The sequence below is a fragment of the Acanthaster planci genome, linkage group LG03, assembly GCF_054643075.1.
Source record: "Acanthaster planci isolate LZ-2023a linkage group LG03, COTS_SCS, whole genome shotgun sequence".
NCBI classification, from domain to species: domain Eukaryota; kingdom Metazoa; phylum Echinodermata; class Asteroidea; order Valvatida; family Acanthasteridae; genus Acanthaster; species Acanthaster planci.
This window is the reverse complement of record NC_141779.1, coordinates 25,398,864-25,420,069: the sequence shown is the minus strand read 5'-3', so window position 1 is coordinate 25,420,069 and position 21,206 is coordinate 25,398,864. Positions and strand designations below refer to the sequence as shown.

The window sequence follows — 21,206 nt, the reverse complement described above, 5'->3', positions numbered from 1 at the left end:
ATTCGTCTGGTATCTATATTTATCGCATAAGTTTGAATAAAATTGATTATTGGCGTCAGACTAAAGTTCGAAAGGGAAGGTGGAAAGCGGTTTGTTCAATTTCAAGGAGAAATACATGTAAGTAAGTCTAAAATTGATTGTTAGTTTTTATTTTTGGACGCTTTAATCGTGAACATAATGACTGAACGTACACTTGTTTTAATCTCATTATTTTGACATGTTTGAGAATCCTCCTGAACAAAGGCTTGGTCCTAATAAACCGTAAAGGTCGGCCTAAACAAAACACTGGTAAATAGGGTAAACGGAAAACCTTCTGCCTTAGAGCTTAAGTTCTGGGATGGCAGTTCCATTTTTAAGTTCTTGTCATGTCTCATTGTCTGCAGGTCTGTCAAGAGATTTCACTGTTCGTCACGGGGATTGGGGACCCCGTTCATATAACACACAGGATCAGCGCAATGAAGAGAGCATTGCCTTTGGTTTTTTTGGGGAAGTGTATATTTTGCTGGCGACGGCAAAAGTTTTTCAAAGCTATTTTGCCAGGATGTGTTTCCGAATGTATTATAGAGAAAATACCACACTTAATTGAGCAATGCAGTAGCTCAATAGGATAAACTGAATGTCTGCGTGAGCGCAAGTCTCCAGGTTCATATCCCAATGGAGGATTTTTTTTTCTTTTTTTTATTTCTTTTTCCTAGCAATGAGGGGGGCGACAATTTTGTTAAAATAATAAAAATCTGTAATTTATTTATGTTTTCATCCATTTCTTTCTATTTCATGGTTTTGGAGGATTTTTTTTAAGGGAAATAAACTCTGAAATTTCAAAGGTCTGATTTCCGCCCCCTACTGTACGTTAATGAATGTGCAGAACCAGACTTAGTAAAACGTCATAGGCCTAGTAGTCTGATGATGTGATGAGAATTGGCCAATGAAAACACATCCCGGCCAAATATCGTTTCAGAACTTTTGTCGTCACTGGCTAAATATCCACTGCCTTTTGGGGGGGGGGCTGACCAGTTTTCATGGTTTTACAAGATTAAAATGATAAAAAACTGAGGGGTCTCCAAATACCATTCCCTGTGTCATCAGGTGAGGGACCAAACGTCCTAGTTTCTGCTTATGTCACTTGTTCAACAGGTTCAAGCGGCAATGATGTCATTTTTATCAGGTTACGTGATAATGATGTAATTTTCCCGCACGGTTTTGGGAAAAGAACGAGATTTGAAATGCTTGCAGCCAAGATGGCAGCCGTTGCCGTTACCGTTGGAGTCTATGGCAATATTGTTTCCGATCGCTATTTTAGAAAATCGCAATGATAAACATAAAATTTGCCATGGTTAATTGATGGAGATTTTTAATGGCAACGTTTTCATGCATAAAGTAAACTTCTGCAGAGCTTTATTTTTTTCGCGTAAACGTTTTCATCTGCAGAATTGAACTTGCCTGCCCACCGAGTTCGACACATCCAGTGCAAGATTCGACCGAAAAATCTCCTTGATCCGCTTTTTAAGATACCAAATGAAAGAAAAGTTTCATTTAGATCTTGGGTAGCACGTTTCCCATAAATTCAATCGATCAGAGCAATTTGTATTGCAGTTTTGGGCCAATAAAGAGATCGATGTCATCTGCATCTAAAAATAGTTCAAAAATTATATCATTGTGCACAAACAAGTGGCATTTGTATAGTCTGACGTTGTCGCTAGATTGTGGTTTGGTGCCCGACCTGGTCATTGCACTGTATGTCCAACATTAACAAGTAACACGTCTAACATCTGAACATTGTTCTCCATGGTCTTATATTTGGTCTGTAAGAGGGTGATACATGTACATAAGTTAGTGTTTGTCACGGTTTCTCTGTCATAAATATTGGACTCACTCAGGCTACTACATGTAGGCTTCTACATTGTACATGTACGTAGACATGTACCCCCAAAACTGTGGGGTTCAACATCTGCTGCGCTCCCATGAGCGGAGGATGTCAGACCACACCGATTTCTGAGGGTACTGGGTACATGTACTGTACTAGTAGAATAGAAGGCGCTTTTCCACAATACAGGTTTTAAATACACAGTATGTTAAACTTGATATTGAGATACTTGTAACACTTGGTTTTGAATAGACCCATAAATGGGGCCCTACGTATAGCGTATTTCTTTATTGATACAGTACATGTATACGTATGACCCCATTTACAGGTCTAGGTTTTGAATAGCCCTGTTTAGCAAAAACTGGGTCCTACCTGTTCTTTGAGTGCAAAAAAGCAGAAGTTTGCAACTTGTACTTGCACAATGTTCAAGTTGGAAAATTGCTTTTACATTGTTGGCCTACCAGCTTACTACATTGTACAACCCTCAACCTACCAGCTGTGACACTGTGTGTACGTGGTGTATGTTGGACATTAATGAACAGGTGAAAGGCTGACCATGCTGGCATTGCTCATGGATGTTATGACAGTGTGTATCAACTTTATAGACAAGTTGTGACATGTTTGTCATGTGTAACACTGTGCAGTGTACATGTATGTCATGTTCTCAACTCCAACAAGACCTATTTGACATTTTAATCATGTAATGAGGTTTGGTTACCCCCAGAACTGTGGAGTTCATCGTTGGATGACAAACCCCACTGTTCTGGGATAGGGCGTGGTAAGCCAGGATGAAAGAAAAAGCAGATGACATTCTTCACAAACTTTGATTTCCATAATAGCAAACATGTTTCTTGCCACTGCTGTTCTATTTGGCAGTTCTGCTAGAACTTCCTTGACCCATGTCAAATATAATGGAAAATGGACCACAGTGTTCTGGTAACTGGCTCTAGCACGCGATAATCAAAATCACTTCATATTTCGATTGAGGACTAGGCCTACTTGTACATGTACATCAGACTGATAAAAACTGAAACAAAACAAAAATTGAAAACTTTTGTCCCCCAAGAGTTCTCAATGGCATGATTTTGTTGCGAATTTATTCTGCAGGAAAGTAAAAGATTTTGTGAAAGCTTGAGCACAATGTAGGGCAACTTATCAGAAAATTGAAAATTCCACAGAGGCACCACACCCAAGCAAAATTTGAGCAAGGTTGTCAGTTTGGGATTGCACCTGTACATGTGTGCAAATTGCAACTGATGCAAGGATGTACAGTACATGTGTGTGTGAATTGGCCAGCAAAATTTACCTACTCTGAAAATTAGTTCAGAAATTTAAAGTGGTCAAGTTTGTGCTCAACATCTCTGTTTTATAGTTGATTCAAATTTTACAATGCTGTTGCACTTTTCTTCAGGCATCACAGCACTTTCCGTGTGTTTGAGAGCACATGCCGAGGTTTAATCTTAGGCAGTGGCCAATATGGACTGTGAACCAGTCATCTATCATGGCCATCATCTTTCCTAATTTACTGTCAGGGCTTTTGGGCATTTGAACATGTACAGTGTTTGTCTGAGAATGGTGACAAATCTGCATCTGGTTCTTGGCTTTTTATCAATATGAATCTGTATTGAAAGGATGGGATTCAGACAGTGCAGACCTGCTTGGACCTTGGTTTTTTCTTGCAAAACCTCTAGAGCCATTAATCATGGAAAAAAGTGAAATACATGTACATGAATCTTCTAATTCCTGACCTTTTGTGGTCAGGTTATCAAAGTACATTCTTTCCCAGCTGTGATTCATGAACATGTATCTTTCCATGGTGATGACTAGTTCTTCCCTCATCATCAATCTCTGACTAAAACTGAGAATGAAATCAATGAACGTTTGTAGTTTTCTAATGACTAGTTACAACAATGGAGGATACCGCTGCTGTGAAGGCTGTGGTACTGGCTGCCAACCAATATCATAACAACCAGAGTGATAGCAACTTGGTTCAACTACAGCGACAACTGGATGTGAGTATCTGACTGCTTTATCTTTCAGCTACATGTAACTTATATCCAAAGCATAGTGTACTGCACTTATATTTCCTGTATGTAAGTCAGTGGGGTAAATTGATTGGGTATTGTCTTATCATGTCACAGACTTTGATAGGTATTTGCTCCCGAGGGAAGCCGTTGGTTTTCTTTTCTACAAAGCAGCTGCTGCCTACAGAATGCCTGACGTGTCTGGTTGACATCCTGAATGAGCAGACCACACCCACAGAGTTAGCCCAGCGAACAATGGTTTTATTGTTTAATCTAGGTAAGTTGACATGAGTATTGTTGACCTTATGTAAATTTTTATCAAAACTTCAAGTGTAATGCACATGCAGAGATGCACTGACTAAAGACTGGTTCATAGTTGGTGCATAAGAGAATACGAATGCTAATTTATAATGTCAGATCAAAATTTCGTGCTTCAACTTTACAAATGTTGAAAACGTTTCAACAAAAGTGAGATGCACTTCAACTGTTTCGTGACCCCAACTTCTCTTCATTTGTGTACTTTATATTGTTTTTTATTGATGCATGAAATATGAAACAGCCTTTAGTTTGTAAGATATCAAAACTAGTAAAATGCCTTGGGTTCCGGACTTGTGAAGTGTTTCATAAGAAAATCATTTTGTCCAAATTGTCTTGTTTGAAATGTTCGTTTACAGCTGCTGATACTGAGATTCGGGAGACATTACAGACAACATTCAATCTTCCTGTCTCTCTTGCATCATATCTCAGAGTTAGCATGGACACAGTGGGAGAACAGGTCATTATACAGGTCAGTAGAAGGTCAAAACAACACTATCAATGGCTTGATATGTAAACCATTTCTAATAATAGTCATTCATTTCAGAAGTGTCAAATAGCAAAAGGAAAATATAACAGAGTTGTTGAATACCTAGAAGTACTTAAGAAGTTTGTTGACCCTGATATTGTCCACACTTTCTTTGTTAGTTTACTTACTTGTTTCCTTTCTCCAATAATTAACTCAGCAATCAGTTTTCTTTTTGATGGCTTAATATCCAGTGTGTACAGCTTCTTCAACGAGTCACCTACAATTACCACATACCGTATCTGAACACCACCATGGAAGACCTAGTCCGGTTCCTGATCTCTCATGTGTAAGTTTGCTTATTTGATTTAAAGAGGAGACTTTGAAAGTTAGCCAATTGATGTAATCATCATTTATTAACAAAAGACCATGAGAATTAAATAGTTATTTGCTCATTTCAGTTGGATAAATTGAATGTGTTTCTTACTCCAAGACCTCCATGGTCAGGCAGTTTGCAGGCGTTTTGGAGGATTGAGGTGTAATATTTGGTCCTAACCAGATTTAGTGTCAATTTAGTTTGGAGAGTGGAGATTGACATTCTCTGTGTTTGGTGATGTATTGTTCCTTTTTTTTCTTGTTTGATACCTTGTGTGTCTGTAGCCAAGGTGGAGAGAATGAACTAACTATGCCGTGTCTTGGCCTTCTGGCCAACCTGTGTCGACACAATGCATCTATACAGGCATACATCAAGGCAATGGTAGGAACAGATCAAATAGTCTAATTGAACCCTTCCTCTGGTGTCCCTCTCTAATCCTTCCATTTTATCACTGACCTGAAGTTGGCATATTTTGTTGCGTCACACCTCCCAGCTTTGTAGTTTGTACAGCTATACTCAAGCAACATCCTAAACAGTAGGAGGATTAGTATTGATTGAAGGGAGTAGCATTAATGGGTAGCTCCTGGACCTAAATGAGTCATTGCATGTGAAAACAAGCTTGCAGGTGTTATGGATCATAATATCAGTACATTGTATGTATGTGACAGTGCTCGGTGCCATTACTCCTGGGACAAACTGAAAAAAGTCTTTTCTACCTTCTTTACCTTAGAGCAGTCATATATACATGTATGTGTTTGTGATCACTCTTATCTACTTGTTAAGTTTGCTTTTATTTTCCTTTCAGGACAACCTCAAAGCATTCTATCGGACGTTGATTCACCAACTGTCTCACAGCAGTCTGACAGTCATTGTCTTCTCATTGTCCATCCTCTCCAATCTGTGCCTCAATGAGGAGCTTGGAGAAAAGGTTTGTCTAAGAAGCAACATTTCGTTGAATATTTCATAAGTAAGCATCACAGGAATAAGTCCACTGAGATGGTCTGAGAAGATGGCCAAAGATGTCAGCCAGAAGAAGATTTCACTGCACAGACTGCAGGAGACTTGTGTGCTGGTGCAGCAAGCTTGGCTTGCCACTGTTGTACTGACCTGGGACCCTCATCCACCCATCATCCTCTGTCAGATTTGACTAGACTTTCATCAGTGAAGAGGCAGAGGAAAATAAGTCAAACTGTGCACTGTACATGGATTAGGTAAACAGTGTCTCCTTGTGGGAATAATGACAGGGCCCTCAAATGTGCTGCCAAAAAGCACCCAAGTTACAGTGTCTCGTTCTTGTCATTGTTACAACTCTCTGGATTTCTGTTCATCCCCTATCCCCTCCCTGTCAGATGTGTATTTTCACTACTGCCATGATTTCCTCTACCAGCGCCTTAAACCGGTCTGGAATTTGACCTTCTGATGTTTATGTTTACCAATAGCTTAAGGGTTAACCATTAAAAAGTGGAAATAATTTCATGGGGGAATTCAGTTTTGCTGTGTGGAGTATCATCCCCAGTCCAATTTCTACTTACCTTCTGGTAGCTTTTTAGTGCCAAGAATATCAGTCAGACATTCCAGCTTGTGTTCAACATTCTATTGAACGGTGAAGGCATCTTGACTAGACGTTATGCAGTGGATGTCTTTGTGGATTTGTTGAAGAGCCCTAAGATTCAACGCTTCTTGATTGTGTAAGTTTCTATGGCATTGATTATTAGACATGCTATAGTGAACAGATTGAATTCTTTGTGATGTCCTAAATAAAGGAATCGTAGGTTGCCGGAGCCACATTCAGGTAATACAGTAAAATCCTATTCTATTTGCAGCAATGAAGTATGGCTTTAATTATCATGATTTTACTGGAGACTTTTCATTAGAGACTTATTTTATGGGATCTGGTCACAACTTGCTTTTTACACAGCATTTTGATTAAACAAATAAACAGGGTTTGGGAAATGTGTATAGAGGCCATCAGACCCCTTTGGCATCATTAATCGTTTAGCTATATACAGCTCCCTGATGATTCATTGTAAAGTCCTTCTTTCTTTGCAGGATATTAAGCTGCATGCTTTTATCTCAATTACAGTGTCATTTATAAAGACCAGGGGAACTTATTTCGGTAGAAGTCTGTTAATTTCACATCGGCTATGCACCTGCCACCAAAAGTAGTGCCATTCTGATGGATTCCTGTGATAATTCCCCGAGGCTTTGACCAATTTTTGGGTTTAGGATTTCCGTATGCTTAATCCATGGCCTGCCTTGCTGTGTCCACATTTCTCACTTTTTATGGGGATTTTTGTCACACAGATACGAGCATTTTCCAGTGTGCCTTCAACAAGTGTTGAAGCTAGTGACCAACCAAGATGCAGAAACTGTCAACAAAGTGAGTCTCTGTAACGAGTGTGTCAAGATTTATGATAAAAGCAAGAATCAGAGTATGGAATCTGCATTAAGCCAAAGAAAAGTTGATGAATGGAGAGCTTGAGCACAAGACCTCGGAAGTTAAACATAAATTTGAATATGTACAATAGGTATTTCATAACAACTGTGTCTGAATAAGGCATCATTTGCCCCAAGGGTCACAATATATTTGTCATTTTATAATAGGTGTCACTGTATTTTTTCTCCACTAACTCAATGTCAGATCTTTGAGCTCCTGCTGGCATTCTGTGCCGTGACAGACCTCCGACCCCCCATCTGTAAGAATCTGATGGCTACACCTTCCCTTCAGAATGTCGACACCCATCATAGGGGATCAGGCAAACTATCTACCTCAGAGCCCTTCTTAGCTGTCATCACCTGGGCCTCCCAACCAGTGGACTTGCATGAGAGTGTATCCCTGATGGCTGTGGAATTGCTGAAAGAAGTTTACGAGGTTTGTCTGGAATAACAGAACTTGTGTAGCTAGATCAGAAAAAGATGTTGATTAGGATTCTTAATCTTATGAGTTTAGGATCATCCTGAGCTACATTAATAGTAACTCCCTCAAGAGGTAATTTTTGAAGGAGTCATCCTGAAACCTTCCAAATCTCATTCTGTGTTGGAATTGAGTGAATACTTTAAGTACTTGTGGTACAATTTTGGCAGTGAACAGTGGTCATGTTCAAGTTCAATAAATGATCTGCTTGATAGACTTTAATGCAGGGGTGTGAGAATTCAGCTTTTTAGCTGATTTCAGCTTCTTTTGTGTAGATGTTGACGCTGAATTTCAGCTATTTTGTACACCTGGTCTGTACACAAGTATGGGAACTTTTTGCATTTCAGCTGTCAACTCCATTAGCATAACACACATGTGTGTTGCGTTCATCCCTCAAAGTTGCCCGGGAGCGATGTTGACGGATACGCAATGCTTGGCAGAATTGTTGATGTGCATATGGAAAGGCACCTTATCTGTACGTTCAGTTCTGAAAAGTCTTTAAAAGGGATGTTGAATGTTGAAGATTGAAAACAATTTTTTTACAACCAGAAAAAAGCCCACCAACAAACAAACAAATTCAAGATCGTTGTGCAGATTAGGCAATATTGCCCTTTTTTTTCAGGTCACTCACAATTACATTTTTAACAGAGGTTCAGTCTTTGGTTGATTATTGCTTTATTTCACCACTACTTGTAGGAGATGATAGACTCTGGTCTAGTTAGTCAGCTTTCCCCACGAGTAGACCTAGTCCTACCCATGGCCTTGGAGCAGCTGATTGCTCCTACAGAGATGGATGGTCCAATGATGAAATACAGATGTAATAAACTCACCAAGATCATCAATCTACTCATAGATATCCTTTTTTTCAAGTAAGGTCATGTCAGGGGTCAGGGTTCAACCTTTGGATTCCCTGCTTACAATGTTTTATGAAGGCTTTATAAACACCTACTTAGTTTGAATTGTACATATAGGAATGCTTTGAAGGTTTGTCCACCAAGGAATAAGTGGAGGTCTGAAATGAACTGGTGTACTCAGTGTTTGGTCAGAATCCCAGTCACTCTTAAAGGCAGAGATGTTATATAGAATAGTGCAAACTTGGCCACACTTGGAATTATAGGTTGTGTCTGTATTCAGTACATTTGGCTGTGCACTATTGAGCACTAATGGTAAAGACAATGGCTTAATCACAGCACACTTGATGACACTTGGAAACCATGTGATTAGACTGTTAGTCTATACTTGGGAGATTGCTTGGGAGATATCCTCCCACCAGAAAACATTCATAAGCAATGTGAATTTGTTAGTAATGTTCTTTCTTCAGTGATTGTTAGTATTATATTCCAGTAATAACATTTACTTTTATTAAGATTTCAGCTCATTACAGCAATGAACGAAGAGCCACTATTGCATTGTTAATGCGAAATTAGATATCCTTGCTCTTTTTGGTTTAATTTGCATTCCTTAACTCAAGGCTCACCTATCTGTGGAGACTCTAGCTTAAGGTCAGAGGTCGCTGGCATTCTGAATGTCCAGGATTGCTTCCAAATACTAGAGCACCAATTCAATCACAATAGGATTGGATTGACTATGAGCAGGACTGCTGTGGACTCAGATTGGAGGTAAAAGTCTTAGAAGGATTGAGGAGAGGAAAGTATAGATTGCTGATATTTGTGTTTGAAATGACAAGTTTGTGTTATGTTTCTAAGGTTTGGCACTCTTGTTTACCCGAATTTGTTATAGGTCTTCCCATGAAAGTGAGAAGTCAACCAGTGACGCAGACAACCAGCCTTGCCAACAATAGTTGTAACCTTTTGGTTGGGTACACAATGTGGACATGCCTAGGTTAATGTGCAGTTGGCATGGACCATGCTGAGCATACATGCAAAATTTCTGTTTGATGTATGGTCTTATGCACTGGGTCCCTAATTGAAATGGTGCCCATCTCCTCCTTGATAATGAGGAAGAGGAACTTGTCTGAATGGATAAGGGTCTGACAGTGCTTTGTGTATTAGAACAAATATGACAGGTGTTCTGTAGTGCTGAGAATACTTGATAACTTGTTTATCATTCTAGGAACCGTAGGCTATTTTAGAAGAAATGTAGATTAGAACCAAACCTCCAAATACCTTCCACTGAACATCTAGATATCATAGTCTACATTTTTAAGGGCATCTCATTCAGTTGACTTCCATCTGTGAGCGCCCTAAATCCTAATGCCTTCATCAAGAAGACAAAGTATACGAGTCAACAAAGGACTAATTAGCATATCAACATGCACAAGACGAATGCAACAGCCTCAATACTGATCAACTTGAAGTCTGACATTGTTCTAATTTTCACCCCTTAGTGAGTCAGGTGTTAGTACCGTTCTTCACCTGTTGGATCTCCTACTCAAGCTAAGGAGAGATATCCCTCAAATGGATCAACGATTGGTCAAAGTGATGCAGGTTATGTATTACCATTTCTATTAACAAGATTTACTAGACTGCATGTGTTCACGGACATGTTTAAAGTTACCTCTTGTCTTTTGTAATTAAGAAATAAATATGTGATTGTACGTAAAGCTCATGAAATGAGTTTTCTCAACTTTCACATGATATTGATTTCAATTTAATTTAATAAGTTCTCTGTAAATTTACTCTTCAGTTCTGAGTTAAAGATTTAAAACTGTTTTCAGATATTAAAATAAAATGTAAACATTGGGTTTAAGTAAATCTGTCCAATTAATTTTGAATGTTTGGTGATAGCTGACTTTGTGTGTGTTTAATATTTCAGGATCAGCGTCTGGTTCCCTTCCTCGCCCATGCTATTACCACTGATCAACGAGTCAGTGTACAGACTGCCCTCAGGCTTATAAGCACAGCATCCAGTTTACCAGAGTTCCCCACCATTGTGTAAGGTTATTTTTCCTGTTGGTGGGGGGTGGGTGAAGACGACAGGTTTCTCTCATTTGATAATACAACTTGAAGAACTGCCTGTCTAATTTGTTGCTGTATCCAATCAGTAGCAGGATTTTTATTGAATTTTTTACAAAATGTCAATAGATTGAACATGCAGTTTTCAAATTGAATTTTCTGTCATTTTAGAAAATGTTTAGACAGATTTAATGTAGACTTGACTCAAGTCGAGATCTCTGTGACATCTTTGTGTCTCTTTTGGATACATATCGAGACCACACGCCGTAACTCGCATTACGCCCTCTTGTATCCACTTATTACTATAAGTCCAGTTCAGAATTCCCAACTTGACGAATCCACCGACCGTTTGTAACACAGAGAATGGGCTCATCTACAAAAAGTGGTAGCAGCCAATCACATTGCTGGACTTGTTTTTACGTCGTTCATACCTACATTGTAATGAACGAGTCTACAAGTCTGATTACTTTGATTGGTGGAAATTCCGTATACATGTCCTTCATATCCAATTATGAATAACTATATATCACCGACGGGGGTCCGATTGGCTTATCTGTCAATTTGGGCTTCCTGACTGGTGACGTATGACACACATTGTGCAATAAAGGCTATCAATTGAGGGCGCGTTATAAGGGTTTTGCGAGCTGCCTGGCCGGCCTAGTGCAACGACTGTGTAGTGCGTACAGGCTGAAAAGATGGCTGACTAGGGAAGAGCAACGTAAGTCGGCTTGGTCCTAGTCAAGATGTTATGTGACCCAATTCCAAACCCTGGTGAACGTCTACCAGTAATGTATGGCGTATTCTGCAGTTTTATATTGTGCAAGAAGTTTGTGCATCAGAAGTTTGTGGCTCACATTCTGTTTTATCCTTTTTGCATGTTTGGTTTGCAAATCGGAGGTCCATACTGGTCCGTTTTTCTTAATCTCACACAGCACCCTCTGTCATGTCTGTTTAGTAGGTGTTCAGCATTTTCAGTTTCATTGAAAGCATTTTGAAGTTAGAATCCTGGCTTCAACCATGTACTTACAAGGACAGTCCATAACCTGGTATCAGTCTGTTTGAAAGATGGGAAACAGATGGAGACCAATATTCAGAGTTTGATTGAAAAGATGCAGTCTGGACTAGATGTAAGTCTCATCTAAGTTTAAACTGGTCTGCCTTGAAATCTTCCTCAATCCAATATTGTGCAGCAAACAATGAAAATTCTTGTTGCTTATTAAAATCAATTGAAGTAATCCCATAGGAAGTTGTAGGGGCCATTTGTAGACCAGAATACATCTAATTCAACAAAATCTGGTAGAGGATTGTGCTAGAGTTGATAAAGTATTCATGATGAGAATTGTATTTTAAGACTTACTTTTGACTTGGTAGTGTTGTCCAGTTTCTGTAAAGTTCAAGTCCAACACCAGTCATCAGCCAAGTAATATATGATTGGGGAAATAATTAAGCTGAGAGACTTGTCTTGTCCGGATGATAGGATTATCTGTGAATCAATAACCGTCAGTACTGACCATGACTCGTTTCCATTGCTTGGTTTCACAGTGCTTTTTATTTTTCTACAGCTTAAAGACATGCGGGCATCCGAGATCATGGATGTGTACGAGCACAAGCTGTCATCTCTTGCTGTAAGTTCATTTCCAAAAGTGCTCCATTGCTTATGCTCTTCCTAAAAAACAAAATAACTTCCTGTGTTCTGTTTCCCTGAAGAAAAGATCACTTGAAGGAATTAAAATGCTCAATGAAAAGATACCGTGTATGGATCTTGTACAATTTTTTTTCTTGCAATATTGGAAGCCCTTTGATTCTGTAGCATTTGACATATCTGTAGCTTTTGCCTAGGTGATTTTAAAGTCTTTTTTTGGAATTAAATAATACACAACCAAGGGCGTGGCTAACATCCCTTCCCAGAATCTGAACACATACATGCGAAACATTTGTCATATTTTGTCTCTCCCTTTCAGACCAAAGAGAGCCACCTGCAAGACTTATTGGAAGCCAAGGCACTTGCTCTGGCCCAGGCAGACAGGTTGATAGCCCAGTATCGATGCCGACGGGCACAGTCAGAAGCAGAGGTAAGTACAATGTGACCAGCAGGTCTTCAAGGGGAAAGCAGCACACTCTGAATATTGGGCCTGGACCAGCCATCATTCTTAAGTTTTCTTTGCATTGACAGAATGAATCTCCAGATTGCTCTGAACCTCATTTCCTTGTCTGTAATTACTGTTAGCCAATTTTTTGGGTTTCATCCAACAGGCAAGAAAGCTACGTTCCCTCCTGCAGGATTCTGAGAAACGAAGCGAGGAATACCGAGAAAACCTCTTTGAGACAAAGTCGCGTGAGCAGAATATGACTTTGGAGATTGAGAAATTGACAGCCAGGAATGAACAGCTTCAGGAGAGGTTAGAGCTACTGGAGGTGACTCATACTGAACAGACACGCAAGTAAGTGCTTCTTCAACTTATCTGTTGCATGATAACTCAGGAATTTAAGGGATTTCAGAATGTTTGACTCCAGAGGTTGGAATTTTGTACCTTTTATCGTTCTGGTGTCGCTACTTTTTTGCGCTGTACAAACTCCGATATTGAATTGGGCTCACATCATGTCAGCTATTAAAAGCCCTAATAATGAAGTCACATTACTTTATTGTTTTTGTGATAATCTCTCTGCTAGATTCTTTGTGGATTTGTCCTTACCTGTCAATCCCGCTTCCGATTTGTGATCATTTCAGGTGGTGTAGTATCTCTAATACTGGTAGACAATGATTTTCATAAGGATCTCTTTGTAGATTTTGTTGTGCTTTTGGAACAGTTTGGAAAAAACTGGCCACTTTCTCAGATACTGAACTTTATTTTTGCCAATTTAATGAATGCAAATACATTTTTACAATTTGGAGATGACGGCTGTAAGTTATCAGCGTTATTATTTCTGAGATGATTTTTGCTGCAGTTCTTTACAGCAGATTATGCGTTTCATTCTTTGATTTGGAATTTGTAGTTTAGAAACTGTCCAACGAGCTCTGACTGCTCAACGATCGGAGCATCAAGCACTGAAGGAAATGCATGAAGTGTTACAACGACACAATGAAACATTGCGAGAACAACATGAAAGGTAAGCATAGATACACCCTAGGGAAAGGGTACACACTTGCTGAGAAACACCGTGAAAGCAGGACATTTTATTAGATCAAGGAAAATGATTGTGCCAAAATTCAACTTGATGCAAAACGTATTAATTGATTATCGTCTATAATCAACCAGCACCCAAGCACTGCAGAGGTAATGTCTGGACAGAATTGCAAGGTAGCATGCTTAAACCCTAAACACCTAGGGACCATTGAAATCATGCATGTGCTTGTTGGATTCAGGAAGGTTGGGGTTAATAAGTGCCGTATCATATTGATGAAAGGAATAAACCAAAGATGGTTTCGGCCCAAGAGGTACTCAAATTTTTGAGAAAACTGCCAAATATATTTTGGCATCATAAATTGAAAGGCCCTAGGATAGCTACTTCAGTTTTCTATTTATGTTCAGTGCGATATTTAATGACCTGTCAAGACAAAATGAGAATGCTCTTTGTCATAGAAATATATCATCTCACTTTAAAATTTCTTTTACTTAAATCAACTCCTTTCAATGTTGTTCATTGTGATTGCTGGGGATGAACTTAGAAGTTGGTAAAAATTAAAATGTTGTCAGTGTAATACAAGAATAACTTTGCAGGATCATTAATCACTAGCAGTGTTGTAACGGAGAGCTCTTAAGACAATAAGATTATCACAGGACACCCCCAACTGTCACAAGACTAACACAAGACCTTCAGTCTGAATTCAAATCACAAAGCTATTCAAATGAACTAGCTGCAACAGAAGCATTACTTTGTCATAGTTCACCCAGTTACTTGTGACTGATATCATGAATGTCCTTCGTGACTGGTCAATCATGAATGTCCTTCGTGACTGGTCATTTGTCTGGCCTTGTGATGGTCTTGACTGTAGCACTGATCAGTGTTGTGTGTACTACTTGTAACTCTCAATATGTGTCAATCCATTCTTGACAGAGCCACAGTGAGACTAAATGAGCTTGAGGACGAGAGAGATAACCTGCAGCGTAATCTCCGAGACAAGGAATCCCGTCTGGCTGATACCAGTAGGACCTTGCAGGAGACCCAAGAGAGACTAGCCAAGATAGACAGGGAGAGAGATGAGTTTGAGAAAGCCTTAGATAACCTACGCTTAGAACTACAGAAAATGGAAAGCAAGAAGAAAGAACTGACACTGCAGGTGGGTTGAAATAGCCAGGAGAAATAGGACAGAGTGGAAAATATGGACAGAATTAGTTATTATCTTTGGAGTGTCCTGTCCGAATTCCCCCATTGTTTGTGATTGAAAAAGCAACATAGGGGCTTGTCATTTTCTCAAAAAAATAAATGTTTCAGTTTTGGGAAAGAATTAATTTTGCTTAGCTCCCTTTGCAAGAATTTATTCAGTGAGTTTTTCCATTTTATAAATTTGGTAAGCTACAGAGTATTCATTTGTTTGAATTTTTATTCCTCAAAGGTGTCTTCATTGGAGGTGTTGTGTCGTCAGCATGAGTCAGATCTCAGAAAGAAAGAAGCAGCCATCAAACAGTTGAAAACTGATGTTGAAAAGCATGCCCAAATCACCCAGATGATTCACAGCTTGACTGGGGGTAATGCAACATCCTGAAGAATAGCTTTGAGTTGGAACTTTGGACGTTTACCTCAACCATGACAAATATGTTCAGCGTGTGCACAAATGAAGTGGATTATTGGTATTGTGGATGGGAGTCCGTTGGGAATCATGTAACTGTCCAGATGTACTAATTGATGCTCTAGGGATGTTTATGGAATCGATACGTGCTTCTACACTTAATGCATTATGGATAGTAAGTTTTGAGCCACTGTGAACATCGTACAAATGATGCAAGTCTGTGTCTTTTTAATTTTAGAAATGTCTATCCATGATTCCCCATCCTAATGCATTTTGTGATAGGGGTTTTTGTTTCCAGTGGTACCCTGAGCTGTCATCAGGAGAAAGATGAAATTAAAATATCTTTTTGACTGCCTGGTTTTCCATCTTGTCTGTTAAGTTCAACTCCTAGTTGTTACTTCTTTGTGTTGGTTAAATTCCTTCCATCAGGGTTGTAGGGTCCTCTTACACTGGTCATTTTGTCTGACCCTGAATCATCTCTATATATCAATTCACTATTGGGGCTTCCACACTAAGACCTGTAACATGTACATTATAAATACATTTAGAATTTTTCAGTTAGTTATTGAGTAAAGGGTATGGTACAAGGTTAAGTTCTGATATACATGTACGTGTAATCATATGCTAACATGTTTTTGCAGAAAGTTCAAAATAATTTCATTTTAGTTTTTAGAAGACCTGTTATGTGTGTATATATGAAAAAGGCATATTAAATAAGTGCACTTAATTAGCCATTCATCTTGTTGTGAAATGCCTGTATTCTGAGTATCAAAGACAACCAGAATGACTGAATTTGATAATTGATTGCAAAAACACAGTAATTAATGACAAAATAGTAACATGCATAGAATCATCATTTCATGTAATGTTAATTTTAAAACTCAGTGAAGTCATTCTGTGCTCTTTCACACTGATGGAATCTGACATATCCCAAGGTTTCATTTTGTAAGCAAGATGAAATCAATCACCTTACCAGCACTGAATAGGCAGCTTCTGGTAACTAACGAGACAAATTTATAGCTCGTCAATTTCATGGAATAGTCATTTATAAAACAAAAACTCTGCCACAAACTTGTCCCCAATATAGCTGATTTCTTCTGAAAAAATAGCACTTATAAGATCGCAGCAAAAAGCTGGCCAAATTGAAAAAAAAATTTTTTGCTTCTTTTCTTTAAAATAAGAACTTCCCAAACAGCAAAATGATGATATAAAAGGGCAAAATTACTATGAGAACTATGAAGACTTCTTTTGTAAGTAAACCGTTAGGTAAAAACACAAACACACCGTTACTCTATGTGTGAGTGAGTTTGTTTCTGCATTCAACTGGGGACCCTGAACAATAGAGGACAATAAGGTCCCCGATTGACAGAGGGTCCCCGATTGACAACTGTGTACAAAACATATGGATTGTCTTCTAAAAAAGTTAAAGTACAAACAAAAGAGGAACAATAGGGGGTCCCCAGTTGCAGGCAAATACACACTTGTGTGCGTTCTCCAACATCATTTCATTTAGGGGACATTACACACGTGCCCAGGGAAAGTGTGAATGCAAAATAAATGTACAGTACAATAACTGGTTAGTTGCTTCCCAGCATGTTCACGTGACCATTGTAAAACCACTTTGTAAAATCCCACCATCATTCACATTTTGCATTGATGTCACATAACATTCATTCCACATTTTTTAACAATTCCCTCTGATTCGTACTTAAACACGTAACGATGACGTCATGCTTTGATTACTTGTTCGCTTTCCTATGGAGGCTTTACGGATGTGCCCCACACTTCACTGCTATGCAACAGAAAAGCGCACACGTAAACAAAGCACGACGTTATTGTGTGACAAGTCTATTACAACCGTGCCTAAGGGTCCAGTCCACTAATTCAAGCCCCATTGTAAAATCAGCACCGTTCAGGGCCCAATAGCATGCACGCCAACATCCCTGAGATTTCTGAAACACAAATGAAATTCTTGTCTGGTCACTTATCTTTCAATTTCTTTTCAATTTTTTGTGGGTTAACCAATTACATTTTTAATTATTCCCACAAAACAAAATCACCCCCCCAAAAAGTGATTTTTCTGAAGTCTGATTGCAGCCATTTTTCAAGTGGCAACCCTCAACTTTCTTGGGCACTTAGGACCATTTTTCAACCGTAGTTTTCAGCCCTTCTGCCCTCATATGAAAGCTCAAAGACCCAGGGAGTTGATCCTGGCGAAGATTTACACAATCTCACCATTTTGGGGGCCAAACAATCTCCCTTTTCAAAAGATACTGTGGGGGGGGGCACTTTTAATGCTAATGAGCTGGTCAGAAATTCTCACTTGAATTAGTGGTCTGCACCCCTAAAGGCTAGAGCCTGTTTCATATTATCGTCCAAAACAACTATTACCCAGTCTTGCCCCTATCTGTCATGGACAGTCCACCTGTATAGCGCCATCTGCTGTTCCTTTCGGAGCTAGTTGTAGTAGTTTCACAAATGGTTTCGAAATTACATTTCCTTCGAGACATTTATGATTATGATGGTGGAGTCGGTCGACATCACAAACGTAGGCACCGATATCGCAGGCAATTTTTTTTCCGATGTCTGTGACATGATGGCTTGTCCACTTGTAGTGACGCTATAAACATGATAAAATGTCCCATTATCGAAACGTTTACTCAATGCATCGCATCGCCCGAATTGAGTAAATAGTTTGATTAACAGAGTAGTTTCTGCCAGGAAAAGCTGTACTTGACATGGGCATAGGGCAGACATGTTGCTATGGTCGACCTACGTCATTTATCGGACACAGACTTATGAGCTCCTGACGTTGAGGCAAATTATACCCGCTCAGAGACATATATGTCATTTCAAAACATATTTGCAGACAGTGGCACCCTATGCTGTCTGGTGTGTCATTCCTATGGTCCGTAGAAAATGTTGCTTGTGAATGGGTGACAGAGCCACGTATCGCCAATATGTCTGTGTTCAGTTAGCAGCATGAATATGCCTTACATTTTCACCATGCGGTTTGTAGGTCAGCGGTAATATGGTTTACGTGACCAGAATTCATAATCAACCAACTTGACTCAACATGAGCGGGCCGAAAAGAAAAAGGAGTTGTTTTATTACCAGAGTTTGGTTGCATAGCCACACCACAAGTGTTCAGCTCTAGACCGGAGTCTGGGATGCTCAGTAAAGGTTAAATTGACATGACTGCTTCGCTGGCAACAGCAGCCATGGCATAGGCTCAAGTGTGCCCCTCTCGGTCATGTTACCGACAAGGCACCGGCGCCACCGGTTGCCATATGTCGCACACGAAGATGAAAAAACAAAACAAAACCTGATCACGAGCTGATGGAAAACTGGAACATTAATTTCAGCTGGAGAGTTGAGGAAGGAAGTTCGCTGAACGAGAGATGGTAATTGAGGCTGAGGGGTAGGGAATGTGAATAAAGTTAGGAGGTTTGAGAGTTTAAAGGCTGAAACTGGCACGCTGATCAGACAAAATAATTGTGGGCAAATAATACAAATGTAGCAAAACCAAGGTGATGCAGACAGGTGGACGACCCACCCGTAATACGTCATACTGTTTGAGCTAGGATTTGTACAAATGCTTCGTTTAACGATAACGAAGTCTGCTGTTTCCCTTCACTTTCCTCCTTGAACGAAGAAAACGCAAGTTTGGCGCCCGAAATGCTAGTTAATGATAGGCTTTCATTTAAACTATGTCAAGGTTGAAAGCTTGGACGAGTCAGCCCCAAATTTCTCATTTGGGTCTGCTGATACTGAAAACATGTAAAGCAGCGCAGTAATTGTAGGTCCATGATGTATTTCCAATTTGTATAAAGATGTGCTTAGATGCTGCGAAAAAGTCATTGGCGAGGCGGAACGCTATCGTGCCAAAAAAAATAACCCACCTTTAAATGAGAGGGTTGTTCTACACAGTTAAAGCTAGCACGTGGAGCTACGTAGATTGGGCTATATAGGGGTCCCGAGTTTTACAAGAAACAGGGAAAAACAGCCAGACTTCAACACGGAAAAAACAAAGAAACATTAATGATATCGTTGAAACATGCATGTCTGTTAGTACAAATGGCTAAGAAAACTAAACGAAACAAATCAAAGAGACATCTTCAAACGAAGATCATTGAACTCTTGTATCTGCAACTGTAAATCATTTTTTGCCCCTCCAGGATATCAAGTCCAGACCTGACACAAATATCGGCGTGCTGAAAGAACAAACATCACGGCCATCGGCGGAAGTGGCACTCTACCCCCATGTGTGTGTTTCTTTTTATTTCTGATGTTTTCATACAGCAAGGGTCTGGTCAGGTGACCACTCGGCTCTCTCTGTTTTTCCTCTTTCATGCAACGTGATGAGACTTTCTCGCACCCGGGGGCAATATATCGATTGCTATGTCGCAAGCAGTGACGGATGGGACCACCTCGAATCTTTTCAAAATAGTAATGAACGGGGAAGCTGGATTCATTTTTTATCCTTAAAGGTGTGGGATAGTGTTTATTACACGCGGCATCTTTTCCCTTCTTGTGTTGCATTTATTTTTCAGTAAAAGTCACGTCTCTCTTCATGTTGCCCAGTTCACAAAGAGAATAAAAGATGCGCTACGGTCATCATTTCTCCAATTCTAACATGGATTTTGATGAAATTACAATCCATGAAGGTCCCAATGCTGTGATTTCATTTACATGGTACATTTGTGTACCCCTTTTACACTGATTCTTGTGTGAACTGAACAGTGTCATGATAAAACCATTTTTAAAGTCTCTTGATTGAAAGACACCGTCGTCTCACCGAGACAGTTGTTTAATGGGTCCACATTTTATTAGAATCCAAAACATTCTTTACCTGCTGGTTTAAGTATTACTTGAATATTTATACTATTTCTGACGACGTTACATGCATTTCCTTTTACATTTTTCCTCTCAGTTTTGTTTAACCGTCTCTGCAGCATTCCTTCACTTCTATGGAGTACAGAGGTCGTTTAGACTCGAACACGTTGCCGCTCTTTCTGCATTGTCACCTGATCGTTATCCAATGTGTCGGACCTAACCCAAGTCACGTCTTCATTGCTGGACCAGTCCTCCATCTACGCCCGTTGAACTATTCAATTTCCTCGTAGTAGGCTGTTCCCCAAACCTCGCCTTGTTCAACAATGTCAACAACTCCAGGCGATTGAAAACAATCGAGAGTTTTTTGTGGAGTTCGAAGGGAACAGTGGAATAATTGCCTCTGCAAGCAGGAGACACGAACCACTTTTCCTGCTCGTGGCAAAACCATAAACCTTTTTTTAATTATTGGCAAATTTCGTCAGTCACTTTTATAATTTCATTTTCTATAGGCTCTCAGAAATGGGTTTTCGCGAGCGTGGTGCATTAAAGCGAGTTACAAAGCACAAGAGGGTTAAAATTGGTCGGTGACAATCCTTGCCGGAGGTCTGAATCTTTATTTAGCACTGTGTCCGTAAGCAAGTTCAAAATTAAGAGTTCCCGCTAGACTTATCAGGACAATCTCCAGTAGGTTGTTGACAAAAAACCAGTATCCACGGGAACATAGCCTTAAAAAGAAGTTTGTGTGACGTTTTAAAATGAGAGCTTGT

The 21,206-nt window shown here is 39.6% G+C and overlaps 1 protein-coding gene across 1 annotated transcript; it reads left to right on the top strand.

The window, feature by feature from the left end:
- Window positions 1-18: 18 nt before the first annotated feature.
- Window positions 19-16,341, top strand: LOC110981071 (protein CIP2A homolog). The gene is made up of 21 exons (XM_087134036.1): window positions 19-117; window positions 3,767-3,876; window positions 4,006-4,165; window positions 4,563-4,675; window positions 4,924-5,018; window positions 5,330-5,426; window positions 5,851-5,973; window positions 6,588-6,733; window positions 7,350-7,425; window positions 7,687-7,917; window positions 8,656-8,812; window positions 9,437-9,578; window positions 10,307-10,406; window positions 10,735-10,853; window positions 11,905-12,001; window positions 12,437-12,499; window positions 12,836-12,946; window positions 13,128-13,315; window positions 13,869-13,982; window positions 14,931-15,153; window positions 15,430-16,341. The coding sequence occupies exons 2-21, from the start codon at window positions 3,775-3,777 to the stop codon at window positions 15,577-15,579; spliced, it is 2,607 nt and encodes an 868-aa protein (XP_086990162.1). The 5' UTR covers window positions 19-117; window positions 3,767-3,774; the 3' UTR covers window positions 15,580-16,341.
- Window positions 16,342-21,206: the final 4,865 nt, after the last annotated feature.